We start from the raw sequence: 27,327 nt of genomic DNA, 5'->3' as shown, positions 1-27,327 counted from the left end.
TCGAAGAGAGAGGGTTAAGTGATATTTGCCAAGATTCGAATGTATGCTCAGAGTAATTAAATAAGGTATCATCTTGTGGGTAAAATGATACCCGCAATAAAGTGAGTGATTGGAATAGTATTTCCTCTCTTCTTCTTGCCCTAATTTCCTTTGGCCATTTTCCACCGGTGATTTAATGTTTTTCTTTTAGAGTGTAAAATGTGAGGGTAGCTAATGTCAATCACTGTCAAGTGTCAACTGTTTGGTTTCTCATTTGAGACGTGTACTCCTTGTCATGTTAAGAAATCAAAAATTACATGTTTTTATCCATCTTCACCGAATAAATTATCGGTTATATAATTAATACATATATAAAGCTAAACTGTTTTATTGCGGATTGTGATAAGTGCAATCCACACTAAAATATTGATTTGCCTTTCAAAAACTAAAGCATTTAATATACACACGGGGTAAATTTGTATTTTCACATTTTATTGTCTAGTGTAAATACACTTATACCCTTAAAAAAAAAACAGCACAGCTTGCTTAACTAAGGAGGGGGTTTCGTGATTTTTATATTTTTTTTGTATAATGTAATTACCGCACCGCCTTTAAGATTAACATTTTTTCCCCCCAAGGTCAAGGGGTAATTCCTTTTTTTTTTTACCTTGGTTTTATTGTAATTATTGCATGGGATCAAGGGCCGGCTTTTTGGTCTTTCAATAAATAAAAAAATGGCTGCCATGTGCAGGAGGGGGGAGCCTGCGACTTTTAGGTGATATGTGCAGCGTCTCTAGGAGGTCATTAGTTGCCTTCCGAGACAGCGTGTGAAGTATCATGCCACCCTTTGCACAATTGGGTTAGTGCGTGTCAGTATCCGTTGCATGGTGAAGCTTCGATGATAATTTTTTTCCTTCCCCTATTTTCTCTCTCCTCCACCTTAGAAGGTGTAGTGACCTAGCAAAATTGTATAATGGTCCTCAATCTTTTAATTGTATTGAGTTTGATTTATTTGTTTTTTAATTTCATCCCTTGACATTTAATTTTTTAAATTTTTTTATCAAATTTAATTCTTATTCTTTTTAGTACTATTTATTTTGATTTTAATTTTTTTTCTAATTGGATTTTATTTTTCGATTTAATCTCTAATCATTTGATTATTATTTTTTATTTGATTCTTATTTTTATGATTACAAATCCTTTTATTTTGAGTTATTTTCTTAATTAATTGTTTTCTGGTAATTTCATCTCTCATTATTAATTTCATTGAATTTTCATATCATATTTGATGCTTATTTTTTTTTTATCATGCTTTTAAAACCCGGTCAAAGAGTCAACCCTCTTCATGTCCCAGATCACGGGTTAAGTCGAATGATTTGGGTTACCGGGATTAATCGGATTTTTTTATTGTGCAAGAAGTAAAAATTAATGATGTTATTTTGATATCAAAAAATAATCAATTGATTTTGACATGATTTTTCATTAGCTAATCGCTTGATTTTTTATTTTACTAAAAAATAAAAAAAATATATATTATTTTAATAAGAAAAAGTAATGAAATAAAAATTCAATTATGACCCTCTTTCTTTTAAAAAATAATGGTTTTATTTTATTTTTTTATCCTTTTCTTGATTTTTTTTTCTTTCAATGTTGTCTCTCAAAATTTTATTTCATTTTTTTTTTAATTTAGTCCTTTTTTTTTAATTTCTCTTTTTATCATTTTTAATTTTTTTTTCTTTCAACCTTATCCATCGGCATTTTATTTCATTTGTTTTTTTATCTAGTTTTTGTTCTTATTAGTTATTTATTTTTCTTTTCAATTAAATCCCTCATTATTTTCTTTAATTAGTTTTTTATATTAGATTTGGTATTCATTATTTTGATTACTATTTTTTTTTATTTTATGATGGTTAGTAATTTTGTTCAAGGTTTTTTTTATCTTCTATATGGTCATCTTGGTCTCATGACCAGAGTTGTTGGTTTTGAAGATTAGCTCAACCTAACACTGTTTTATTATTATTATGTCTTTTGATATTATATTATTGAGTCTTGAACTTTTTATTTTATTTTTTTTTGGGTTATTTTGAATTATAAATTTGTTAAATTAACTTGAATTTATTTTGAGTATGACCGTTGTAATATCATTTTATATGTTAGAAGAAAATTGACTTACCCGTATGCCCAAAAAAAAAAAAAAAAATTGATACAGTACTAAGCCCCGTATGTCAAAATGTTTAACAGCTAGATCTTATATATATATATAATTACCAAATTATATTGGGAGTCTTTTTCAAATGCCCTCGTTCAGAATTTTTTTTCCAATGAATTGGAGGAAATTATATATAAAAAGCTTGGCCTGCAGATAAGTGAGACGCTTTAATTATTTGTCATCCAAATGGCATGCTTGCCCATTTTCGTAAAAGATAAAACAAAACTACAAAACGCTATTTCATATTCGTTAGTTTTTTTTAAATTATAATATAACGAATAAATACTATTACTTTTACTGTGTAGGCCATGCATGCATTGGCATGTGACTATTTTCTTAAATCACGATTCCGAATAAAGTAGTTCAATTCTACAATTCCTTAAAAAAATAAATTATTGAATATAACTTTAAATTACTTTTTAACATCCATTCAAAAAAAACTGTTTAGATTTAGATTCATTATCATTTTATATTTAATTTTTAACTTAATTATGAAGAATGCGGAAAATAATATAAAAGTTTAATTTATTAAATAAAATTAAAAATAATAATTTGATATATTCTTCCTTTCGGTAATAAAAAATCGAGTCGCAGCTCATACAAATTCATCATGCTTGTACCGTATAACAACCTCCTACGTGCCTTTTTTCTTATATAAAAAAATAACAGAAGATGTTTCATAATTCGTAAATAACATGTTAATTATAACAATCCTTCAAAATTATGGCTTATATAGCCGGAGAGGAAACACAAAATATTTAAATAAACTTTGATGAGAAGGCAAATATCACACCCAATTGCTTGTCTGCCAGCGCTTAATTCCATGACAACAAGTTCCAACAAAACACCTCTCGGACCGAAAATATATGTTGTCTTCAACGAAAGAACTTCTTATCACCGATCCTTGAGATAACATATGGTTAGACCAAGGCCCAAGCCATGTGATCGGGTTGTCAAGCTGTCTGGTTTAGTGGTTCAGTCAAGGCTCAAACCCAAGTGACATGACAGCCACACTGCTCGGTCTAGTGGTTGGACCGAGACCCACACCAAGCTCGATCAATAGATGGAGATAATTTTTCAATCCCGTGTACATTTTCATTAATTGTTGGAAAATGAGAAGGTACGGGATTGACGTGCTCTCATATTAAATTTAAAGAATCAGACCATATTGTTTTAATATATCATAACATTTTTTAAAAAATAAAAAACAGCTTAATTTCTTACCGTATGAAAATAATTTAATTTCTCGCATCATTTCATATCAATGGTCATGTTATTGAACCCGAAGGTAAGAGTTCCAAATGCTAGTATTCTATTGATTTGCTAGGGATATCTTCTGCATTAAAGACACTAATAGAAAGGAAAATATAAAGGGTAAATTTAGTACAGTAAATTAAAACCAAAATACCATAGAAATTAAGAAATAAGAACATTTATTTCATAGACTCAAAAATTACCAAGACACAAGCACACAGCAAATAATTTAAGATGGACACAATTAAAAGACTCATTAACAAGAAGCAAATGACAACGACACTAAAAATTAAAGAGTACAGCCCAATATATATTTAACTCCAGCTCCTACACAAACTCACATCGATCCTTCATTGCAATCTCCACCTTGTACTTCTTTGAAGATTATCACCATTCTTTTCATGAAAGAAGGTATAAGAGAGATCATCACATGCGAGTCTTTTCAAGAAATGACTTGATGCCCAAACTGCTCAGCCCTGTCTTTCATTTCCCTTGCCTTACCAGCCAACTTCAAGCGTGCCTGTTCCAGCTGGTCTGCCCCTGGAGGATGCCTCCCAGTAACATACCTAATTCCACAGGTCAATTTCAAAACATTACGTGACAGTACCTTTTATTTGTTATTATTTTTAACATGGCCCCGAGAAAGAAAGAAAAACTGTACGTACCCATAGATCCATGACATGGCAGTAATTCCCGCCACGCCAAAGCCACCAGAGGCCAAGAACCCCATAAGCAAGAGAGAAACTGTCATCACAGCGGGAACAATAACTGGACTGAATATGACCAGCAATGGAGTGGCTATGGTCAACAGAATGACCGTGGCAGTAAGGGTCAAGCCGGAGAGAACTAAGAGAGATCCACCAGCAGTGAGAGCAGTGGTTGCCTTGACTATTTGCTGGGACGTCGGATGTTTCCCTGCTTGCTGTGATTGATGAAGCTCAGCCATTGATGCAGGATCCAACGATATTGTCTACAATTCAAATAGAATTTTACCAAGAGATTACTTTGAATATTGTAAATGGCTGTGAACCGTGAGATTTCCTTGTGTGCGAGGGTGGAGTTTTAAAGAGAGAAGGCCAATAAGGTGGGTCCCAAAGGGTAGGCACGTGCCAAAGAGACACGAGGCACGTGTTGAGGAGATTGGCACGCAAGGGTTGCATGCAACCCGAAAGGTTTAGTTTTAGGACACGTTGGTTTTTGTTTTCCTTGACGTTGTTTTAAGTGAAATGAAAATGAAACAAAACGACGGACAGCTTTGGGAGGCCTCGAGGAATCCAGAACCACGCATAGAATAATTATCAACTGTGCATGAACATAGCTGCGTGAATAGTTTTTCAAATAATTTACCTCTAGATATTTTTGTGCGACTTTCCTTCAAGATTATTGCATCACTAGGTTTATAATTGATCTTTTATACTACAAATTCATATATTTATGATAAAATTTATTTTTAATACCAGTATGTCAAAATAATAAAAAAACTAAATTTAAAAAAATAATAATAAACAATATTTTAGCATCACTGCAAAACATAAAATATTTGACAGACCCATACTCTTCCAACCTACCCACAAAAATCAGGAGGCATTGGACCTGTAAGCGTGCTATCCTTCAGCCCAAGTGGCTTATGGACCGTCGCTGCTATTAACTTTGAGGCTTCGAGCTGGTTTCTCTTCGGGCTAACACTTTTATGGTCCTATTCGGGAATACAATAAAATAAACCCGGCTATTATAGCCTGCGGCGTATGAAAATGGCGCAAGTTTTGGATATGATTTTTCTTGGGTAGTTACTAAAATCATCCAGTAATTTGATGAAGAAATCTTTTTTTTTCTAGAAAGAAAAGGGCCTAGGCCGAAACGAAGACAAGCTTCTAGAGTACAGAATTTAGGTTTTTTTTAAAAAAAAAATTAATCTAAAATCCTATTGTTTTTTTTTTTCAACTAAATTTTTTTAATATTATACTTTGCAACTAGGTCAAAAGCAAATTTGAAAATCAATAAAATAACAATAATGCCTCCATTTAATAATATATTAACACATGAAAGATAATCACTACCATATAACTCATTTTCTGTTTGTGCTAACCTTTTTCTCCTTTCTCACGCTTACAACTTCCCTTAAAAAATTACTCATATATTCATAGACAACCAACCTTGTTTTCTCCAAACCCATATCCCATGACAATAATTGTTCTCTCTCAAAAGTCAAAACAGTAGACTCAGCCACAACCCATCAAAACCTTTGACCTCCATAACCGTCACAAGTCCCGATTATAAATTTCACTAAAAATCACCCAAAAGTCGTAGCTTTTCTTTTCATTGAAATCACTATCTCAAAACTAGAATCCACCCAAATCGTTCTATAACATAAATCAGAGAAGAATAGACTAAGTTCACTGGAGAAACATGACACAAAAAAGAGAGGAAAAAAGTTAATTATAATGTTTATTTATTCAGCTGATAAACATCATAACTATGCGATAGCATGATCAAATTAGTTGTGAAAATAGAAAATTTCCTCCTAAAAATTTACTTATATATTCACAGTCAACCAACCTCGTCTTCTCAAAACCTATAGCTCGTAACAATAAATGTTTTCTTTCATGACAATAAACTCAGCCACAGCCCAACAAAATGTTTGACCTTCACAACCACCACAAGCCTCGAACATAAATTTCACTAAAAGCCCTAGCTTTTCTTTTCATCGAAATCTCTATCTCAAGACAGAATCCATCCAAACTATTCCACAACATAAAACACACATACGTAATTAATTGTTTGTGCAAATATGAAGTATATTGATAAGGTCTTTTAAATGTGAAAATAAATTTAAAGTCTTAAATTATTGAATAAAATAAGAGTTTGAAACTATTATGTCCAGGATGATTGGATAGTAATTTTATATTTCATGACGATAACTTGGTACTAAAATATAAAAAAAATCTCTACTGAAATTTTTATAGAATAATAAGTTTTTACCCTAATTTTAAATTGAATTATGATATTCTTATTTGTAATTATAAGTATAAAGAGTGGAGATCGTTATAATTATAACCATTGTTTTGGAAAAGAATGAACTTAGTGTAGGAAAGTTCCTTATTTGTTAGAAGCTGATGTGGAAAGCACAAATAAGCTCATGTGGGATTTTTTAAAACAAATCTCAGGGCATATTTTTATAATAAAACAATGCTGTATACCGTTTTATTAGATAAATAGATGAAAATAGAGGACAAGATTTTAGAGGTCTTAGTTTTAATTCAGGTAGATTTCTTATGTGATGCCATTTGTTTGAAAACAATTATTCTTTAATCTATTTCTGCTTAATAAAATAATTACTTGATCTCATGTTTTCCGAAACAATTATTCTTTAATCTATATCTTTTTATATAAAAAACACTTTGCTATAATCTCAAATGAACTAAAACGATGTTCAGTAAAGTTTCGGAAACCAGTTGAAAACAAAGCTTGTTTAATATTGTGATTGCGATTATTTTTTAAATAACTTTTCATGCTAAAATACATGTAAATGATATTTTTTTTTATTTTTTAAAAATTATTTTTAATATTACCACATCAAAATGATTCAAAAATAATAAAAATATATTATTTTCAGCAAATAACACAGGCAAATATTACGATGATCACGCGTGTAAAAAAGGCATTTTTTGACCAATCGTGCGATTTGGATTTCTGTTTGCAACTAGCACATTGAGCTCAGACAAAACATGCACATCCCCGCACCAAGGCAATGCGTAATTGAATTATCCTCGGGCAAGGCATGCACATTCCGACACCAATTAGTTTCTGGATTTCTCTTGCTAGAGAAAAAAACAAAACTTTTCATAGTAGTTCAGACCAAGTATAACGCTGAAGTGGAAATAACGTTTTCACGCAGCAGCAAGTCCAGGAGCAACGCTTTCATGTCATAGCGGTTTCCCCCACAAAAAAAAACATGTACGTAACCTATCAACAAGGCAGGTGAATCTAACCTCGATCCATCAACAAGGTAGCTCCCAGTAAGTCAAGGTACAGCAGTTTTAACTATTAAAACCACTGCATCTGTGTCGGCCGTGATTAGAAGCAACCATATGGCCTATTATCATCCACCCCCAGGTCAAATCTCTGATGAAAACAAGGCTCCACGTAATGAAAGAGAAAGGACTAAGAAAAAGGGCAAAGAGACCTTTCTATTATGATTAACTTGAGAGACCATGCATTGCAGCTACCTTCCATCTCAATTCATATTGATTATGATACCAGTTACACTAATTAAAAGTTATAGAATGGTATAGAAGAACAAAGATTAACCAATTTTTTAGTCTGATGATGATCATGTTTTCAACAATCAGAAGCTCCAACCCTATCACGCGGGATCAGGCGCAGTTCAGAACCATGTTTAAGGAAGACATTGACTAGCACGTCAAAGTCACGTGAAACAAATATCAAAATACTTAAAAAACAATGCGGCGGAGTGCACAAATCACTACTAAAATTATATCATCATCAACAGATACTTCCTATCGCCTGGAGCTAGCAAATGAAAAGGGAAATTGCATTCATGCATTGTTAATGCACCTATGCTATAGTGATAATATCCTAAACAGAAATCTTATCACTTGTTATGGGGCATGATAATAGAAGCTACTGTGTAATCTGGTGAAAATGGGCAAGGTTAATGCTAAATGATTAGCAGCGCCTTGCTCATAAAGCCAGCGGTTACTGGCAGTGGCATACTTCTCTTTCAAATTATAACGCTGAAAATGGCAACCGGAAAATGGAGATAGGACACGAGGCACGAATGCAACTTAATAATATAATGATCAATCAGCACAGATGCGAATATAACAAATACTTGAAGAGACAACATAAAAATAAAAATAAAAATAAAAAAAACACGGACAACACAGCTCAAATGTAAAGGGAGCATGGCATACCTGCACTTTGCTGAGGATTGATTCCTACTCCATCTACACACAGAAGTAAAACAAGAAGTATGATGTAAGAAATAGTGAAAGACACGAGGGAAACAGTGATTAGAATGGCCTAAACCACATGTTCCTAGGCATAATAAAGATAAATGCTGGCTATTCATTTATGAAACCAAATAGGATTTTTCTGTCCCGTTGATTTGAGATGGCTAATCTCTTCATAATACCACTGTCAATTTTAGTTATGAAGTCCCAAATCTCAGAGACAAGGCAACCATAAATCAGGAGCAATTTGTTACAGAAATATCAAGTGTTTGCTTGCGTCTAAATCAGTTGAAAATCATCAATTACCATACCAATAAATTTCTGGTTTTATGAATAGGAAAAAGAGAAGCAGAAATCAAAACTTTTTTTTTTCTGCACACAACAACAAATCAAAATCGAAGACAAATACAGACCAAAATACAACAACAGCAGAACTGCTGCACGAGCAACCTCAGGGACTAGAAACAGTGAAAAAAAGTTAAGCGAAACAACAGTTAACAGGGACTGAACAAATAGTTCAGATATGATCAATTTCCAAGCTCAAATTGGTATTCAGACATACCAAATGTAATCTAAGATGAGACACTGGTTCAACCATCTCAGTTGAGTGCAAAATCATCAAGAGAGCAGCCTTCCACATTTGGAAAGGAAAAACCACTAGATGTTTAGTTATCCCACAGTCACATAGAATTTGGCAACTTTTCTCAATAAAAAAAACACGGTTGAACCAGAATATTGTAAACCAACTGAAACCCTCCATTCTCTGTTCGCACATCTATTTTTCATTAGCTTTTTCAGAACATGTTGCCCCGAATTCAAGTTTCTTACAATTCTAAAAGAATAGATGCTTTCTGGTACAAAATTCACAGAAATGTTAAAAGTACTGGTAGGCAATGAGTTTTCCAGTGCCAAACAAAATGAGATGACACATTCGTCAAAACAATCAATTTTTTCAAGAAAATCTCGAATCCCAGGGACAAGGCAACTATCAAGCAGGAGAATTTTGTTACAGAAATCTCAAGTGCTTGCTTGCGTCTAAATCAGTTGTTGAAAATCATCCACTACCATCCCAATAAAAAAGTTCTGGTTTTATGTATGGAAAAAGGAGAAGCAGAAATTGAGTCATTATTTATCTCACACGCCGCCAAATCAAAGTCCAAGACAACCACAGATCCAAATAGAATTCCAGCAGAACTGATGCAGGGGCATCCAATAATCCTCTGGGTCTACCAACAATGCAAAAAAGATTTGAGTTTTCCATCATGTAAACAAGACTCAATCTTTCAAGGGACCGCATTGCAAAAAAACAGTTTAGCCGGGACTGAACAAATAGTTCACATGAGTTCATTTTCCAAGCTCAAATTGGTGTTCAAAAAATACCAAATGTAATCTATGATGAGACACTGGTTCAACCATCTCAGTTGAGTGCAAAAGCATCAAGAGAGCAGCCTTCCACTTTTGAAAAGGAAAAGCCACTAGATGTTTAGTTATCCCACAGTCACATAGAATTTAGCAGCTTTTCTCAATCAAAAGAGCAGGGTTGAACCATAATATTTTAAACCGGCTGAAACCCTCCATTCTCTGCTCGCCCATCTATTTTTCATGAGCTTTTTCAGAACATGTTGTCCCGAATTCAAGTTTCTTTCAATTCTAAAACAAGAGATGCTTTCCGGTACAAAATTCACAGAAACGTTAAAAGTACTGCAAGGGCGATGAGTTTTCAAGTCACAGAAAAAGCTTTTACTTTAAAAAAACAAGAGATCACTTTTCAAATACAAGACGCGAAAAACTCATGCTACCCGTTTACCAATTCTAAATTTCAGAGCTTGAGAGCATACACATGCCAAACAAATTGAGATGACGCAATCGTCAAAATAATCAATTTTTTCAAGGAATTCTCGAATCGCAGGGACAAGGCAACTATAAAGCAGGCGAATTTTTTTACAGAAATCTCAAGTGCTTGCTTGCATCTAAATCAGTTGTTGAAAATCATCCAATACCATCCCAAATAAAAAAGTTCTGGTTTTATGTTTGGAAAAAGGAGAAGCAGAAATTGAATAAAAACGAGAAGCAGAAATTGAATAATTTTTTTCTCACACGCCGCCAAATCAAAGTCCAAGACAACCACAGACCCAAATAGAATTCCAGCAGAACTGATGAAGGGGCATCCAATAATCCTCTGGGTCTACCAACAATGCAAAAAAGATTTGAGTTTTCCATCATGTAAACAAGGCTCAATCTTTCAAGGGACCGCATTGCAAAAAAACAGTTTAGCCAGGACTGAACAAATAGTTCACATGAGTTCATTTTCCAAGCTCAAATTGGTATTCAAAAAATACCAAATGCCACTAGATGAGACACTGGTTCAACCATCTCAGTTGAGTGCAAAAGCATCAAGAGAGCAGCCTTCCACATTTGAAAAGGAAAAGCCACAAGATGTTTAGTTATCCCAGTCACATAGAATTTAGCAGCTTTTCTCAATCAAAAGAGCAGGGTTGAACCAGAATATTTTAAACCGACTAAAACCCTCCATTCTCTGTTCACCCATCTATTTTTCATGAGCTTTTTCAGAACATGTTGTCCCGAATTCAAGTTTCTTTCAATTCTAAAACAAGAGATGCTTTCCGGTACAAAATTCAAAGAAAAGTTAAAATTACTGCAAGGGTGATGAGTTTTCCAGTCACAAAAAAAGCTTTTACTTTGAAAAAACAAGAGATCACTTTTCAAATACAAGACGCAAAAAACTCATGCTACCCGTTTACCAACTCTAAATTTCAGAGCTTGAGAGGGTACAAGTGCCAAAAAAAATGAGATGACGCAATCGTCAAAACAATCAATTTTTTCAAGGAAATCTCGAATCCCAGGGACAAGGCAACTATGAAGCAGGAGAATTTTGTTACAGAAATCTCAAGTGCTTGCTTGCGTCTAAATCAGTTGTTGAAAATCATCCAATACCATCCCAATAAAAAAGTTCTGGTTTTATGTTTGGAAAAAGGAGAAGCAGAAATTGAATCATAATTTTTCTCACACGCCGCCAAATTAAAATCCAAGACAAGCACAGACCCAGATAGAATTCCAGCAGAACTGATGCAGGTGCATCCAATAATCCTCTGGGTCTACCAACAATGCAAAAAAGATTTGAGTTTTCCATCATGTAAACAAGACTCAATCTTTCAAGGGACCGCATTGCAAAAAAACAGTTTAGCCGGGACTGAACAAATAGTTCACATGAGTTCATTTTCCAAGCTCAAATTGGTATTCAAAAAATACCAAATGCCACTAGATGAGTCACTGGTTCAACCATCTCAGTTGAGTGCAAATGCATCAAGAGAGCAGCCTTCCACTTTTGAAAAGGAAAAGCCACTAGATGTTTAGATATCCCAGTCACATAGAATTTAGCAGCTTTTCTCAATCAAAAGAGCAGGGTTGAACCAGAATATTTTAAACCGACTAAAACCCTCCATTCTCTGTTCACCCATCTATTTTTCATGAGCTTTTTCAGAACATGTTGTCCCGAATTCAAGTTTCTTTCAATTCTAAAACAAGAGATGCTTTCCGGTACAAAATTCAAAGAAAAGTTAAAATTACTGCAAGGGTGATGAGTTTTCCAGTCACAAAAAAAGCTTTTACTTTAAAAAAAACAAGAGATCACTTTTCAAATACAAGACGCAAAAAACTCATGCTACCCGTTTACCAACTCTAAATTTCAGAGCTTGAGAGGGTACAAGTGCCCAAAAAAATGAGATGACGCAATCGTCAAAACAATCAATTTTTTCAAGGAAATCTCGAATCCCAGGGACAAGGCAACTATGAAGCAGGAGAATTTTGTTAAAGAAATCTCAATTGCTTGCTTGCGTCTAAATCAGTTGTTGAAAATCATCCAATACCATCCCAATAAAAAAGTTCTGGTTTTATGTTTGGAAAAAGGAGAAGCAGAAATTGAATCATAATTTTTCTCACACGCCGCCAAATTAAAATCCAAGACAAGCACAGACCCAGATAGAATTCCAGCAGAACTGATGCAGGGGCATCCAATAATCCTCTGGGTCTACCAACAATGCAAAAAAGATTTGAGTTTTCCATCATGTAAACAAGGCTCAATCTTTCAAGGGACCGCAGTGCAAAAAAACAGTTTAGCCGGGACTGAACAAATAGTTCACATGAGTTCATTTTCCAAGCTCAAATTGGTATTCAAAAAATACCAAATGCCACTAGATGAGACACTGGTTCAACCATCTCAGTTGAGTGCAAATGCATCAAGAGAGCAGCCTTCCACTTTTGAAAAGGAAAAGCCACTAGATGTTTAGTTATCCCAGTCACATAGAATTTAGCAGCTTTTCTCAATCAAAAGAGCAGGGTTGAACCAGAATATTTTAAACCGACTAAAACCCTCCATTCTCTGTTCACCCATCTATTTTTCATGAGCTTTTTCAGAACATGTTGTCCCGAATTCAAGTTTCTTTCAATTCTAAAACAAGAGATGCTTTCCGGTACAAAATTCAAAGAAAAGTTAAAATTACTGCAAGGGTGATGAGTTTTCCAGTCACAAAAAAAGCTTTTACTTTAAAAAAACAAGAGATCACTTTTCAAATACAAGACGCAAAAAACTCATGCTACCCGTTTACCAACTCTAAATTTCAGAGCTTGAGAGGGTACAAGTGCCCAAAAAAATGAGATGACGCAATCGTCAAAACAATCAATTTTTTCAAGGAAATCTCGAATCCCAGGGACAAGGCAACTATGAAGCAGGAGAATTTTGTTACAGAAATCTCAATTGCTTGCTTGCGTCTAAATCAGTTGTTGAAAATCATCCAATACCATCCCAATAAAAAAGTTCTGGTTTTATGTTTGGAAAAAGGAGAAGCAGAAATTGAATCATAATTTTTCTCACACGCCGCCAAATTAAAATCCAAGACAAGCACAGACCCAGATAGAATTCCAGCAGAACTGATGCAGGTGCATCCAATAATCCTCTGGGTCTACCAACAATGCAAAAAAGATTTGAGTTTTCCATCATGTAAACAAGACTCAATCTTTCAAGGGACCGCATTGCAAAAAAACAGTTTAGCCGGGACTGAACAAATAGTTCACATGAGTTCATTTTCCAAGCTCAAATTGGTATTCAAAAAATACCAAATGCCACTAGATGAGACACTGGTTCAACCATCTCAGTTGAGTGCAAATGCATCAAGAGAGCAGCCTTCCACTTTTGAAAAGGAAAAGCCACTAGATGTTTAGATATCCCAGTCACATAGAATTTAGCAGCTTTTCTCAATCAAAAGAGCAGGGTTGAACCAGAATATTTTAAACCGACTAAAACCCTCCATTCTCTGTTCACCCATCTATTTTTTCATGAGCTTTTTCAGAACATGTTGTCCCGAATTCAAGTTTCTTTCAATTCTAAAACAAGAGATGCTTTCCGGTACAAAATTCAAAGAAAAGTTAAAATTACTGCAAGGGTGATGAGTTTTCCAGTCACAAAAAAAGCTTTTACTTTAAAAAAAACAAGAGATCACTTTTCAAATACAAGACGCAAAAAACTCATGCTACCCGTTTACCAACTCTAAATTTCAGAGCTTGAGAGGGTACAAGTGCCCAAAAAAATGAGATGACGCAATCGTCAAAACAATCAATTTTTTCAAGGAAATCTCGAATCCCAGGGACAAGGCAACTATGAAGCAGGAGAATTTTGTTAAAGAAATCTCAATTGCTTGCTTGCGTCTAAATCAGTTGTTGAAAATCATCCAATACCATCCCAATAAAAAAGTTCTGGTTTTATGTTTGGAAAAAGGAGAAGCAGAAATTGAATCATAATTTTTCTCACACGCCGCCAAATTAAAATCCAAGACAAGCACAGACCCAGATAGAATTCCAGCAGAACTGATGCAGGGGCATCCAATAATCCTCTGGGTCTACCAACAATGCAAAAAAGATTTGAGTTTTCCATCATGTAAACAAGGCTCAATCTTTCAAGGGACCGCATTGCAAAAAAACAGTTTAGCCGGGACTGAACAAATAGTTCACATGAGTTCATTTTCCAAGCTCAAATTGGTATTCAAAAAATACCAAATGCCACTAGATGAGACACTGGTTCAACCATCTCAGTTGAGTGCAAATGCATCAAGAGAGCAGCCTTCCACTTTTGAAAAGGAAAAGCCACTAGATGTTTAGATATCCCAGTCACATAGAATTTAGCAGCTTTTCTCAATCAAAAGAGCAGGGTTGAACCAGAATATTTTAAACCGACTAAAACCCTCCATTCTCTGTTCACCCATCTATTTTTCATGAGCTTTTTCAGAACATGTTGTCCCGAATTCAAGTTTCTTTCAATTCTAAAACAAGAGATGCTTTCCGGTACAAAATTCAAAGAAAAGTTAAAATTACTGCAAGGGTGATGAGTTTTCCAGTCACAAAAAAAGCTTTTACTTTAAAAAAACAAGAGATCACTTTTCAAAAACAAGACGCAAAAAACTCATGCTACCCGTTTACCAACTCTAAATTTCAGAGCTTGAGAGGGTACAAGTGCCCAAAAAAATGAGATGACGCAATCGTCAAAACAATCAATTTTTTCAAGGAAATCTCGAATCCCAGGGACAAGGCAACTATGAAGCAGGAGAATTTTGTTACAGAAATCTCAAGTGCTTGCTTGCGTCTAAATCAGTTGTTGAAAATCATCCAATACCATCCCAATAAAAAAGTTCTGGTTTTATGTTTGGAAAAAGGAGAAGCAGAAATTGAATCATAATTTTTCTCACACGCCGCCAAATTAAAATCCAAGACAAGCACAGACCCAGATAGAATTCCAGCAGAACTGCTGCAGGGGCATCCAATAATCCTCTGGGTCTACCAACAATGCAAAAAAGATTTGAGTTTTCCATCATGTAAACAAGGCTCAATCTTTCAAGGGACCGCATTGCAAAAAAACAGTTTAGCCAGGACTGAACAAATAGTTCACATGAGTTCATTTTCCAAGCTCAAATTGGTATTCAAAAAATACCAAATGTAATCTATGATGAGACACTGGTTCAACCATCTCAGTTGAGTGCAAAAGCATCAAGAGAGCAGCCTTCCACTTTTGAAAAGGAAAAGCCACTAGATGTTTAGTTATCCCACAGTCACATAGAATTTATCAGCTTTTCTCAATCAAAAGAGCAGGGTTGAACCATAATATTTTAAACCAACTGAAACCCTCCATTCTCTGTTCACCCATCTATTTTTCATGAGCTTTTTCAGAACATGTTGTCCCGAATTCAAGTTTCTTTCAATTCTAAAACAAGAGATGCTTTCAGGTACAAAACTCACTGAAAAGTTAAAAGTACTGCAAGGGCGATGAGTTTTCCAGTCACAAAAAAAGCTTTTACTTTGAAAAAACAAGAGATCACTTTTCAAATACAAGACACGAAAAACCCATGCTACCCGTTTACCAACTCTAAATTTCAGAGTTTGAGAGGGTACAAGTGCCAAAAAAAATGAGATGACGCAATCGTCAAAACAATCAATTTTTTCATGGAAATCTCGAATCCCAGGGACAAGGCAACTATGAAGCAGGAGAATTTTGTTACAGAAATCTCAAGTGCTTGCTTGCGTCTAAATCAGTTGTTGAAAATCATCCAATACCATCCCAATAAAAAAGTTCTGGTTTTATGTTTGGAAAAAGGAGAAGCGGAAATTGAATAAAAAGGAGAAGCAGAAATTGAATCATGATTTTTCTCACACGCCGCCAAATTAAAATCCAAGACAAGCACAGACCCAGATAGAATTCCAGCAGAACTGCTGCAGGGGCATCCAATAATCCTCTGGGTCTACCAACAATGCAAAAAAGATTTGAGTTTTCCATCATGTAAACAAGACTCAATCTTTCAAGGGACCGCATTGCGAAAAAACAGTTTAGCCGGGACTGAACAAATAGTTCACATGAGATCATTTTCCAAGCTCAAATCGGTATTCAAAAAATACCAAATGTAAGTGCGATGAGTTTTCAAGTCACAAAAAAACCTCTTACTTTAAAAAAACAAGAGATCACTTTTCAAATACAAGACGCAAACAGCTCATGGTAGAATGGATTAAAAGTTAAACACAGTTCACAGTGTGATAATTTTGAAAGGTCAAATTGGTGGTCATGGAAACTGAAACTGCATGTGATCAATGATATAACATGGGTTCAGGCATCCAGCTAATAGAATATGCTCCATTAGATGCCACAATTCATAACCTTATGTTTGCATAAGGTTAAATTCACAATTATTCTACGCTCGAACACGACTAAGACCATTTGGTTTCAACACTATCTTAGAAGATCTCATTAAATTATTTTAAACGACCTCAATATTTTGCTGCTCTCATATTTACATAAGCACTTTCTCATTACATGTAACAAAAAAGAAAAGAAAGTCATGAAACGATGTTTTTTTCTTAATTTATCGGAGGCATGTATATATTGATAATAAATAATAAGGGAATGCTAAATTATAAATTGTTCTAAACAATAAGAACAAAAAACACAGAGTGAGAGAATTACCGTTGGTAATGATAGCGCTGGTTTGGGGAGGAACTTTGAATTCCTCGGCAGCGAATTTGAGAACGGCCGTGAAAGGGGCTGCTTCCGGTACGCTAAATCTGAAATTTCAAAAATTAACAGATTGAATTAAAAGAGATAAACCACAATTAACATGAAAGGGGAAATAAAAGAAATTGAAAGAAATTAACGAACACGTTGAAAGGGAGCTTTGGATCGGAGGTGAGCGTCACTTTGAACGACACTTTTCCACCACCACCTGCAGCAGCACCGCCACTCGCCATTTTTCTTCTCTGTTGGGATTTTGGAAACGGACCAGGGAGAGATCTGACCGCGTTATATAGACGCCCTGCTTATGTTGGACGCGTTTTGCGTAGCCTTAACGCAGCACTGAGAAATGTAAGAAGGATGGGCCGTACTTTAGCGCTGCCTCAGCTTATATTTAGTGGGCTGGGTTTAAGTACGGCCCATTATGTCTACGGTCCAGTTCTCTTTCGGCTCAGGGTACGTTGTTTGGGAATTTCGATTAGGTTTTAAAAAACAGAGCTTAATTGTTGATTGTCAATTGTGAATTTTTTTAGTTAAAGGGAGTTAAATTAATTATAAGGAAATAAAGGGATTTAATTATTAAAAAAAAAATACTGAAAGGAGTTGAGATTTATTGAGGGTCTTGGGGATAGAGGTGCGGTCAGTTTTTTTTTATGAAACCACATAAAAAGGATGTATTTTTTTTTTTGTGAGGTATAGTTTATGTTTTGAGATGGTTGTACCTTTTTAAAAAATCAACCAGTTTGTGACTTTTTCACTGTTCATTTCTGCAGGTTTAATAATTGAAGGAAGATTTTTAATTTTAGTAATGACTATAGAAATGGAAACAAAGGAAAACAAATAATATTTGACTTTGTTTTTTCTGGACAGTGAAAATGAAAAAAAATCATAATGGTTGGGGAAAAATAAAATTTATACAAGATGTTAAAAAACAACTCATTTATAATATTTATATTATTTAAGTTGAATTAAATCAACCCATCAAAATAAAATAATATAGATATTATAAATGATAGCAAGTAGAATAAGCTAGTAAATAATTATCACAAGCTAGGTGACAAATTGAGGTATTTGAGACTTGATCAATTCAACCCAACTCATATGTTAGTATGTCAACTAATCATTTATTTTTATTTTATTTAAAAATAACTTTTCTCTAAAGTTTTAACTAGTAAGCTTTATATTGGATTTCTTTAATATAACAAAAAAAAATTATCTATTTATTAGAAAGAAAATAGAGATAATTATAATTTGATAGCGATACAAGGTATTAAATTATACCTGACATCAAAAACTACAATTTATATTGTAAGTTTGTATATCAATAAAGATTTATATAAATCAGTAGTATAAATCAAACTTATGAATTTATATAATATCCATGTAAAAATCAATTTGTTAAAAACAAAAAAAGACCATATTTATAATTTATAAAATATTAAACTTAAGTTAAATACTGTTATATATTCAAACCCCATCCAGCTATATTCATTAATGCCCATCAATTTTACCTTTAATATGTCCAAAGAGTGGAAATTGTTTTTTTAAAACATCAACTCGGAGCAATTGCTACCCCACTTAAATAATGGGGTAAAATAAATCTAAGGTGTCTCACGTTTTGAAAATTAGATATATTGGCCCCTCGTATATATATATTTGCTGAAAATACACTGGGTGTAGATAAATAATAAAACAACTAAAAATCAAGGTTTTTTCAATGTGCTATCATACAAATCACATTGCAATTAAGTTTTTTTTTCAATTAAGTTATTCAATTCAAATTTATCCTTTTTTTTTTTTTTCTTGATTAATTTGTAAAAGTTGTATTTATTTTCAATTTAATCCTCAATTGTAATTTGTCATATATAATATTTTTCAATTTAGTTATTCTTCTTTTAATTTCTAAGTTTTTTCTTGGCTCTTTTGTCAAGATTTTGGTTGTTTTTAATCTCACCCTTCAACCCAAGTTTGTTGTGTTTTGTTTTTTTTTTTTTTCTAATTTAGTCCTCATATTTTTATTTATTTTCATCTTTTTATTAATTTATTTTTCAATTTAACCCTCCAATCAAAGGATTGTTCTTTCCCTCTAATTTTTTTTTTAATTTTCACCTTCAGTTTTTTTTAATTGATATTTTTTTAGATCATTTTGTGTAATTGTTTTTTTCAATTTCATCTTTTGATATTTAATTTGTTGAGAATTGAACTTCTAATTTTTCTCGTGTATAATCCTTCCAGTTTAATGATTTGTGTTACGAGTTTTAAAGGTCATGTATGGTATAATTTTCAAACCTGATCTAAGGCAAGTCTCAGGTCTCATATTAGATAGGTTGACTTGGATTAACTCAAATCATTTTAATTTTTTTATATATATATAAACATGTAGAAATGACATCATTTTAACAAAAAAAATTTAAAAATATCAATAGATTTTAACCGAGTTTTTCTATAGCTAATTAGGTTAAAGATAAACAAGGTGTTTTTATTGGATCATACCATATCAATTTTCCTCTTCTTCTTTCTCTTCTTTTTTTTAAATTTTTTTTTATGAGTTGATCATGAGTGAGAAGTGAACACCAATAAATACTCATGAACATGATACTCCCTCTACAAAAAAAGTAATTATCCCCCTCCTCAGATAATTGTCAGTGCTGATAATGTGGATTAGAAAAATTATACCAATGTGATTACCTGAGGGCTATCCATTAATAAAAGTAGCCGATCATTGTTATCTTGAAAGTGTTCTATTAGTACTCGACACTTACGATTGGCCTAACCCTTTTGCCTTGTTAAATATCAACAATTAAAAATGGAAGGCAAGCATGAAGCATGCAACCAAAGTCATCTACAGAGGTCAATCCTTGAGAGGTGGAAGAAGAAGGAGCCATTCATTGAAAATTTATGTTGCTGGCTCAAAAACCTCGCGCAATGATGCTTGGAAGTTTGTGCGCACAAGAGAAATTTTATTTAGGCCCGTTTGTCCAAACTGATTTTAAAATTATTTTTGGTTTGATATAAAAAAAAGTTGATTAATGAAAAAATAATTTATTTAAAAAATTTTGGTTTGGTTTATAAGAAATGTTTTCCTTTTATTTTTGGTGAAATTTTTTTTTTAAAAGGAATGAAAAATTTAAAAATACCATGTTTTTACTAATTTTATCAAATTTAGTCATTATATTTTTAATCACTATACATTTTTGTTTTGAATTTATTTTTTTTTAATTTCATCCCTTAGAATTTGATTTTTATATCAATTTTAATTTTTATTTTTATGATTATTTTTTTTCTCTTATTATGTTTTTAATTGAAATTTTTTATCTATCAGATTTGGTCTTAGTTTTTTTATTGTTATTTATTTTATTTGAAATAATTTATGAGATTTTAATTATTATTTTTTTAATTTCATCATCTTTCAACTCTTTAATTTCTTTATTATTTTTATTTTTATTTATTTTATTTGAGATAATTTATGAAATTAGATTTAATTTTTTTAATTTCATTCTCATTCAACCTTTTAATTTGTAAGATTGTTTCTTGTTTATTTAATAAACTTGAAACAAAATATTAATAAGTTATTTTCAACTCATTTTTCATGACATAGCAAAACACTGGAAAATATTTTTCAATTTATTTTTCATGATACTACCAAACATCAGAAAATAATTTATTTTTTAAAAATTTATTTTCCAAAATAACTACTTTCTAAAAAGAAATTCTTTTTTAATAGAGATATCATAGACATAGAATCTTCAACAACCTACTGTTAATTAATGGCTCTCCTTGCTCTAGAAACTATGACTAAAATGTGAATCGATTTTCTTATCTTCTTTAACTAGGGGAAACTATTTCGATTTCCCACCAAACTAATGAACAGTGCTTTGATTTTCTTCCCCATATTTATAATGATTAAAACAAGTGGTTTTGTAATTTTGTTTCTCATGGATAGAACGAAAATTATGGCAGAGAGAAATTTCAAACAAATGAAGAAGAAAGGAGCATAAGAGAAATAGAAACAAAACAAAGGTGAGGTGTTATATGATGTATATTTCAAGTTTTCACATTGGAATTCAACGGAGTGAAGGGAGATTTCAATGTGGTAAACGAATATTTTGAAAAATTCTCAGCTGTTTATCACGTTTTGTTTGATTAGGAGCAAGACAAGCTAGGCTTGGAAGATTTGAATGCCTTTCATACGGTTCTCTTCATAGCTTTTCTTGAGACAACGTGTCCATTTATGCACTAGGGGTCAAAAAGAAGAAAGTTACCCCGAATATTTGTGATCTAATAGTTTATTTGAAGATTTTTAAATTTTTTATACTTTAAATTAATATTTTTTATTGTTTTAATCTTTTTGGTATGCTAATATTAAAAAAATATATATAAAAAATATTATTTTAATACATTTTCAAACTAAAAACACTTTGAAAAACAAACTTTATCATACTCTTAAACAGGCTTTCATATTTAAAAAAAATCAAGCATCTCAATCTTTAATTCCAAAAAGTCATCCTGTTTTTTATTTTCCAAAAAATAGAACAAGAACAGGTTAATTGGATAATTTCGTAACTCTCTAATTAAATTAATTAAAAAAAATTAAAATATTTAGTGAACTTATTATAGAGTAAGATACAATTCTTTGAAATATTCCTTCTCATACTTTATATCGGTCATATTAATTGATTTTTATGTACTGCAATCACTAAAATGATTATATATCTCCCCACACTTAAAGCACTTACCCACTATTAAATATAGTAATGTCTTGTCTAGCAAAAGATGTTTATAATATTTAGATCATTTTTCAAGTCTGAACTTCATACTTTTAAATTTCTTTCAATTAAACCCTTAATTTCATTAAATTAACCTTATAAAGTCTCAATTATATCTTTTATCTTCCAATCTATTCTTTTATACCATATTTTAAACTTATTTGGAATGGGTCAACATAACCCTAAAAAATCCACTGAGAGTGAGTGGTGGCTCATGGTCTAAATTTCAAAGATAATGAAAAAATGAGTTCAAAAACCTAATTTAATATTCACCATCTCCTTGGATCCACTACCTGCGTTGTAGAAGTGAGGATAGGGCTTTAAGGCTACACCCTAATCCCAAATCACTTTAAAAAAAAAAACCTATTTTAAGTTTAGAAAAACAATTGGAATGGCCCAATATGTATATCATCACACATTTAGAACATAGAACCAACTTACCTTAGGTAGAATATTTCATAGAGATACATCTTCGCTTTAGTATAACCAACTCCTTACTTAAGAATATCTAAAAACTAGTTAATGTTCCTAGTTATCATGAACTAGGTGGTGACTTCTTATTCATTATTTAATTTTCTAGATTTTCATAATTTCATTGTGATGTCGGGTGTAAAAAAATGACAACTCCATTTTTAGATAACTAGGAACATTAATATGACCATTAGGGCTAAACTCTATGTGTTTGATTAGTTGATGAATGTATCTTTCTTAATTTTGTTTGTTTATTTATTTTATTTTTATTTTTTGCTTATCTTTTTTTTATTCCATTATTTTTTGTATGTATGCATGCATGTTTTTATTTTATTTTTATTTTTATTGGATATGGACTTACACTAGCACACATACTACAAAATACTTTTATTTTGCACACACATTGTTTAAGGCTATAATTAAGAAATTAATGGTGTCGTAGTGCTTATTGATTCAGGCAACACTCAATGAAACCATTAGACTATCGTTAAGAGTCTACTTTATTGAGACTAGAAAATCAGTAAGGCTTTGTCTTAGTCAATTATTTTTTTCTTTGAAGGCCTCAATTTAGCCTATTAAGCTTTGTTAATCGAGCATTGAGATACCCTTTTGAGTTCAATTAGTTAGTTAGTTATTCCATGCACATAATAGCTAGAACATTTTCCTAGGTTGTCTCCTTGTAATATCATTATGGCACATGTGTGGTGTCGAGATGATCATCCTTTCGTATCGAGATCGTTGGAAATGATGTGGGTGGAAAGGACAAGGAATTGTTGTCCTTTATCAATATAAAAAAGAGAATGAGAGTAACTACCTAATATTTTGGTTACTAGAAACCATAACTTGTCTTAGAGTTTAAATAAGGGGATTGATTGCATAAAGAAAATGTATTAGCACCTCTAATACACCACAACTGAGATAGGTTGCATTATTTATTTGTCTAGCATAAACTAAGAAAATATTGTGTTTTCTAACCATTGGTCTATCTAAAGTTTAATAATATCCTTTCTCCGCAAAAAAAATCCTTATCTGAGCAAGTTAAAAACTTAACTGTTCCTATGCCAACATAAAAAATAAAATAAATTATCTTTTATTTAATATAAGGAATATGTATTACATAAAATTTTATAATCTCGTATATTAAAAGAAATAACACAAAATTTTGTTTTGGTATTTTTGAAATATAAACCAAAATCCTTTAGAATTTTACAAACTTGTTATAAAATCCATGCAATATTTTTAAAAAAACATGTAAAGATATTTTATATTTTCTTTTTAAAAGATGCTCAAATAATTTTAGAATTTAAGCCATATGCAAGAAAAAGATTTTATTGTTTTTTATTTTTATTTTTTAGGCTTTGTTTGGAAATTTTTTTTTTTCTTGTAATAAAAACTACCCAAAACAAACCAAATGAATGTTTGTCAAACACACCCTTTAACCTATAAAGCCCTTATAAAAAATGACCAAAGAGTGTTTTAGGGCAATACCCTCTAGTTCACCTTTCAAATCGTATAATGAATTGTACCTATCGATGAAGTTATATTAGAGGTGACTATATTATTTTAAAAATAAAATAAAAATATTTTATTGTTATTTTATTTACTTTTTGTTACTTGGCTTTATAAATAAATTTATTTTATTTTATTTTTATGCTATGTTAAACTTGCTTCTTTGTGATTTTTACATAACATATTTTTTTTATAATATATTGTGAGTTGATTTGTAGTGGATATACATGGCTCTAAAAAGTCTATTAAAAGTGAATGAAGGCTTATAATTTAAATTTTTAAATTTAAAACATAGTGAGAAAATAGATTAAGAAGCCTAGTTTAACATTTATCATCATCTTGGATCCAACACTCACTAGCTTGGGGAAAGTGAGGTTTGTTCTTGAAGGCTAAGCACTAATCCCAAATAAATTTTTAAGAAAACCCATTTTTAATTTAGACAAAAAAATTATAATGGTCCAATAAATATAGCATAACAAGTTTATAATGCAGTCATTTGCAACTGTGTATTTGCTTTTATTTATATGTTAGGAAAATAATTATTTTTGGCAATGTTTTCAACTATTTCACTTGTGTACTTGCATCTACATCAAAAATACAAAAAACCATTCCATTAAGGGGAAAAAAAAACTCAGTGTATTCACATTCAGAACATTAACCATTCCTATTTCCTCTAACTAGCCAATAATTGCTCGCCAACTGGCATTAACCCCTTACGGTGTCCGACCTGAAAAACATTATATCCCACCCCCCTCTCCAACTCATCTCCCTCATCCACCAACATTTTCCTCATCTTAGCCGAGCCAGTATCCACAGCCGTCAGACCTGTATCTGGCTGTCGACGCTTGGCAGTGATCCTAACCGGATCCGGCTCATTAGACCCAATCTTATGTGGAAAATTAAGGAGAGCCTTTGAGCCACGCATTCTATAAGCCGCTCTATCATAAGCCAAAGCCGCTTCCTTTGCCGTCTCGTAAGTCCCAAGCCACACTCTCGCGCCATTCTTAGCTGGGTCCCTTGTCTCAGCCGCAAACTTCCCCCACGGCCTTTGCCTCACTCCTCTATAATGTCTTCCCTTAGCCACCACCTTCTTGGTAACAACAGCTTCCATATTCAAGCTAGATTCTTGAACCAATTTAATGGGCTCGGCTTCCAGATCCAGCTCATCTTTCGGCTCGGCTTTAACAACACTAGTTGTTATTGTCGTGGTAGTGGTGGTCGAAGAAGTAGTGGTAGTTGAAGTGCTCAGATCTAACGGAGACCATCCACAACAAACAGCATCTCTGAGGAAATTGTAAATGACCATATCTTCAGAATCATCAACCCTTAATGGCAAGTCACCCCATGTCTCGTTTAAGCAAGAAATAAGAGAATTAAAGCTTGTACTTCTATGTTGATGATGATGGGACAGAGCACTAAACTCACACGATGAGCTAATCTCGTTCATTCTTCTTCTTCTTCTTCCTCTCTCTCTCTCTCTCTCTCTCTCTCTCTCTCTGTGACTCAATCAAGGTAGAAGGTGTATATGTTTTGTGGGGTTAGTTTTTGGAATATAGAAATTGCAAATTTTCTCTGTTTTGATGGGATAAGAAGAGAAAAATGAAAGAATGACAGAATCCAATTGAAAGAATGACAGAATCCAATTGAGATGAAGTTGGGGGTGTTGTGCGTGTGTGTGTGTGTGTGTGCCTGCCTGCCTGTCTGTCCATATATATACATATAGCCACATATAATAGTTGGGGATATAGAGGGAGAGACATGCTGGACGGAGAAGTAGGTGCTGATATTTTTAACATTTATATTTAAATATTTTTTATTGCTAGTGCCAATGTGACAATTCCCTTTTTCTTTGTTTTGTGTTTTTTTTATGAAATTTCAATGCACAAGTGGGCAAATTGAGAAGGGTTGTTGTCCCGTAGTTGATAATGTGGGGGTGTGATTTCACCAGCTTATGTCATTCATTCGCCACTACCCATGAGCTGAGGGAGAGCATCTTCCAAAATAATATCTGTGCGTGACGTGGAGGTGGTAGTGTCCATATAAAGAAATGAGCTTCACAGGGAAGAACAGAGAAATTGTTGAAGAAAAAGCAAGAGTTAAAATTTATAATTCCAGGATTTAAAATAATTTAGTTTTGTTGTCCAAAATTGGCCAAAAATATGATGGTCATTAGAATAAAAAAATAAAACTTGGACTGGCTACTCCTTCATCGGTGGGTTTTGTTTGATTGATGGATTTGTTAGGACATCTTGTAACAACTATTGTGTCGGTCCGTTAACATGCATACATCTGGATTAGGAAAGCTAATCACAAGCATGGTTATAAATCTTGAATGACGGGTTGGTTTAGGATAAGGTTTGAGTTACATATTAAATTTATTATTTTGAATTAATTAAAAAAATAAAAAAATATTATTTTTATAAATAAAATATTAATTAATCAATGATCAAGTTTTGATCGAGTTAGATTCAAATTAATCAAATTATTAAATTAATCTGAATTTTTAACAGTTATTTAGTTTTGTGTTTCTTTTTAACTGAGATTCATTCAAATTCTGGAATGAGTGATATTTAGATCAACGACACGATAAGGTGAATTTAAGTTTTATAACCATGATGATGAAGAATTGAAAAACTAAAAGCTTAAATAGGAGAATAAGAATCTAGAACATAAGCATGTGCCAAGTTTCTGTAATTTACAACTTGCAGAAAATTAAATCCTAAATATCAATTTATTTATTTTAATCGTTGGTGATTACTTTTATATTATCAAATAAAGCAAAGCAAGTGCCCGATGGTGTCCATTTCTTGTCATTGAGGATTATAGTTTATACATGAATAAAATACATATGGCAGAATTAATTAGGTGTAGTTTTAGTTAATTTCATTGAATGATTGGGAGTGTAATTTAAGTTTTAAATATATCAATATAATTTAATATTTTTTAAATAAGATATATTTTTAAAACACTGCTTCAATCCCACAAACAAACAGTCACCAGGGCTGCAATCTAGTGCATGGTAGGGGGTGTCTCTTGCGTATTTCCAACTCCTAAACTAGATTCAAGAGGCAGAACAGAACCTCGTCCCCTTCCCCCGATTATTATATTCAAGAGGCGACATCGTTACAAAGCACTTGAAGACTTGAAAGCATGCGTTAAGATAATGCACTGGCAGGCACGCACACACACATATATATTATAATGATTTGAAAAAATAAAAAAAAAATAATTTTAAATAAAAACTTAAATATTTTTTTTTAAAAAAAAAAAAAAAATACTGTTTGAACAGAATTCCAGAACACCTAGGAAGAATCTTATCATACTATTTGGCTGCACATACGATTATTTGTCGTTCATCTGGTACAATTGGCAACTTGATTCTATCTAAAAAAAGAATGTACCTTGTAAAAGCCATTAAATAAGAAGCCATGGGGCAGTGCATGAAAGGGACGTTGTACGGATGCACCAGCCCTTGCCATGATTCCATGACGTGATGAGGATAAGGGCAACGAAACGAGGCCAATCCTAAATTGCAACCGACAACTACAGGGTACTATGTCGCTATCCTAAACGGAAAATTTCGTTCCACATGTTTTCTTGTGG

The 27,327-nt window shown here is 32.6% G+C and overlaps 3 protein-coding genes across 5 annotated transcripts; all 3 read right to left on the bottom strand.

The window, feature by feature from the left end:
* Positions 1 to 3,577: 3,577 nt before the first annotated feature.
* Positions 3,578 to 17,031, bottom strand: LOC118036763 (oleosin Cor a 13). 3 transcript variants are annotated; one of them, XM_035042574.1, is made up of 4 exons: positions 16,934 to 17,031; positions 8,377 to 8,409; positions 4,108 to 4,412; positions 3,578 to 4,008 (listed from the first exon to the last, which is right to left on the bottom strand). In XM_035042574.1, the coding sequence occupies exons 3-4, from the start codon at positions 4,386 to 4,388 to the stop codon at positions 3,885 to 3,887; spliced, it is 405 nt and encodes a 134-aa protein (XP_034898465.1). In that variant the 5' UTR covers positions 4,389 to 4,412; positions 8,377 to 8,409; positions 16,934 to 17,031; the 3' UTR covers positions 3,578 to 3,884. The 3 variants fall into 3 exon arrangements, with proteins under 3 accessions (XP_034898465.1, XP_073268854.1, XP_034898466.1); XM_073412753.1 differs by having other exon boundaries at positions 8,377 to 8,400; positions 16,934 to 17,019; XM_035042575.1 differs by lacking the exon at positions 8,377 to 8,409 and having other exon boundaries at positions 16,934 to 17,025.
* LOC118036764 (ubiquitin-fold modifier 1) lies at positions 7,605 to 17,297 on the bottom strand. Its single transcript, XM_035042576.2, has 4 exons — positions 17,126 to 17,297; positions 16,934 to 17,031; positions 8,377 to 8,409; positions 7,605 to 7,854 (listed from the first exon to the last, which is right to left on the bottom strand). Exons 1-4 carry the CDS (start codon positions 17,212 to 17,214, stop codon positions 7,781 to 7,783), a joined length of 294 nt encoding a protein of 97 aa, XP_034898467.1. The 5' UTR covers positions 17,215 to 17,297; the 3' UTR covers positions 7,605 to 7,780.
* Positions 17,298 to 24,309: 7,012 nt separating this feature from the next.
* Positions 24,310 to 25,487, bottom strand: LOC118036768 (ethylene-responsive transcription factor 2). Its single transcript, XM_035042580.2, has one exon. The coding sequence runs from the start codon at positions 25,169 to 25,171 to the stop codon at positions 24,398 to 24,400; it is 774 nt and encodes a 257-aa protein (XP_034898471.1). The 5' UTR covers positions 25,172 to 25,487; the 3' UTR covers positions 24,310 to 24,397.
* Between the last annotated feature and the right edge of the window lie 1,840 nt (positions 25,488 to 27,327).

The sequence above is a fragment of the Populus alba genome, chromosome 1 (assembly GCF_005239225.2).
Source record: "Populus alba chromosome 1, ASM523922v2, whole genome shotgun sequence".
NCBI lineage: Eukaryota > Viridiplantae > Streptophyta > Magnoliopsida > Malpighiales > Salicaceae > Populus > Populus alba.
The sequence above is the reverse complement of the archived record's forward strand: the minus strand, read 5'-3'. Positions and strand labels throughout refer to the sequence as shown.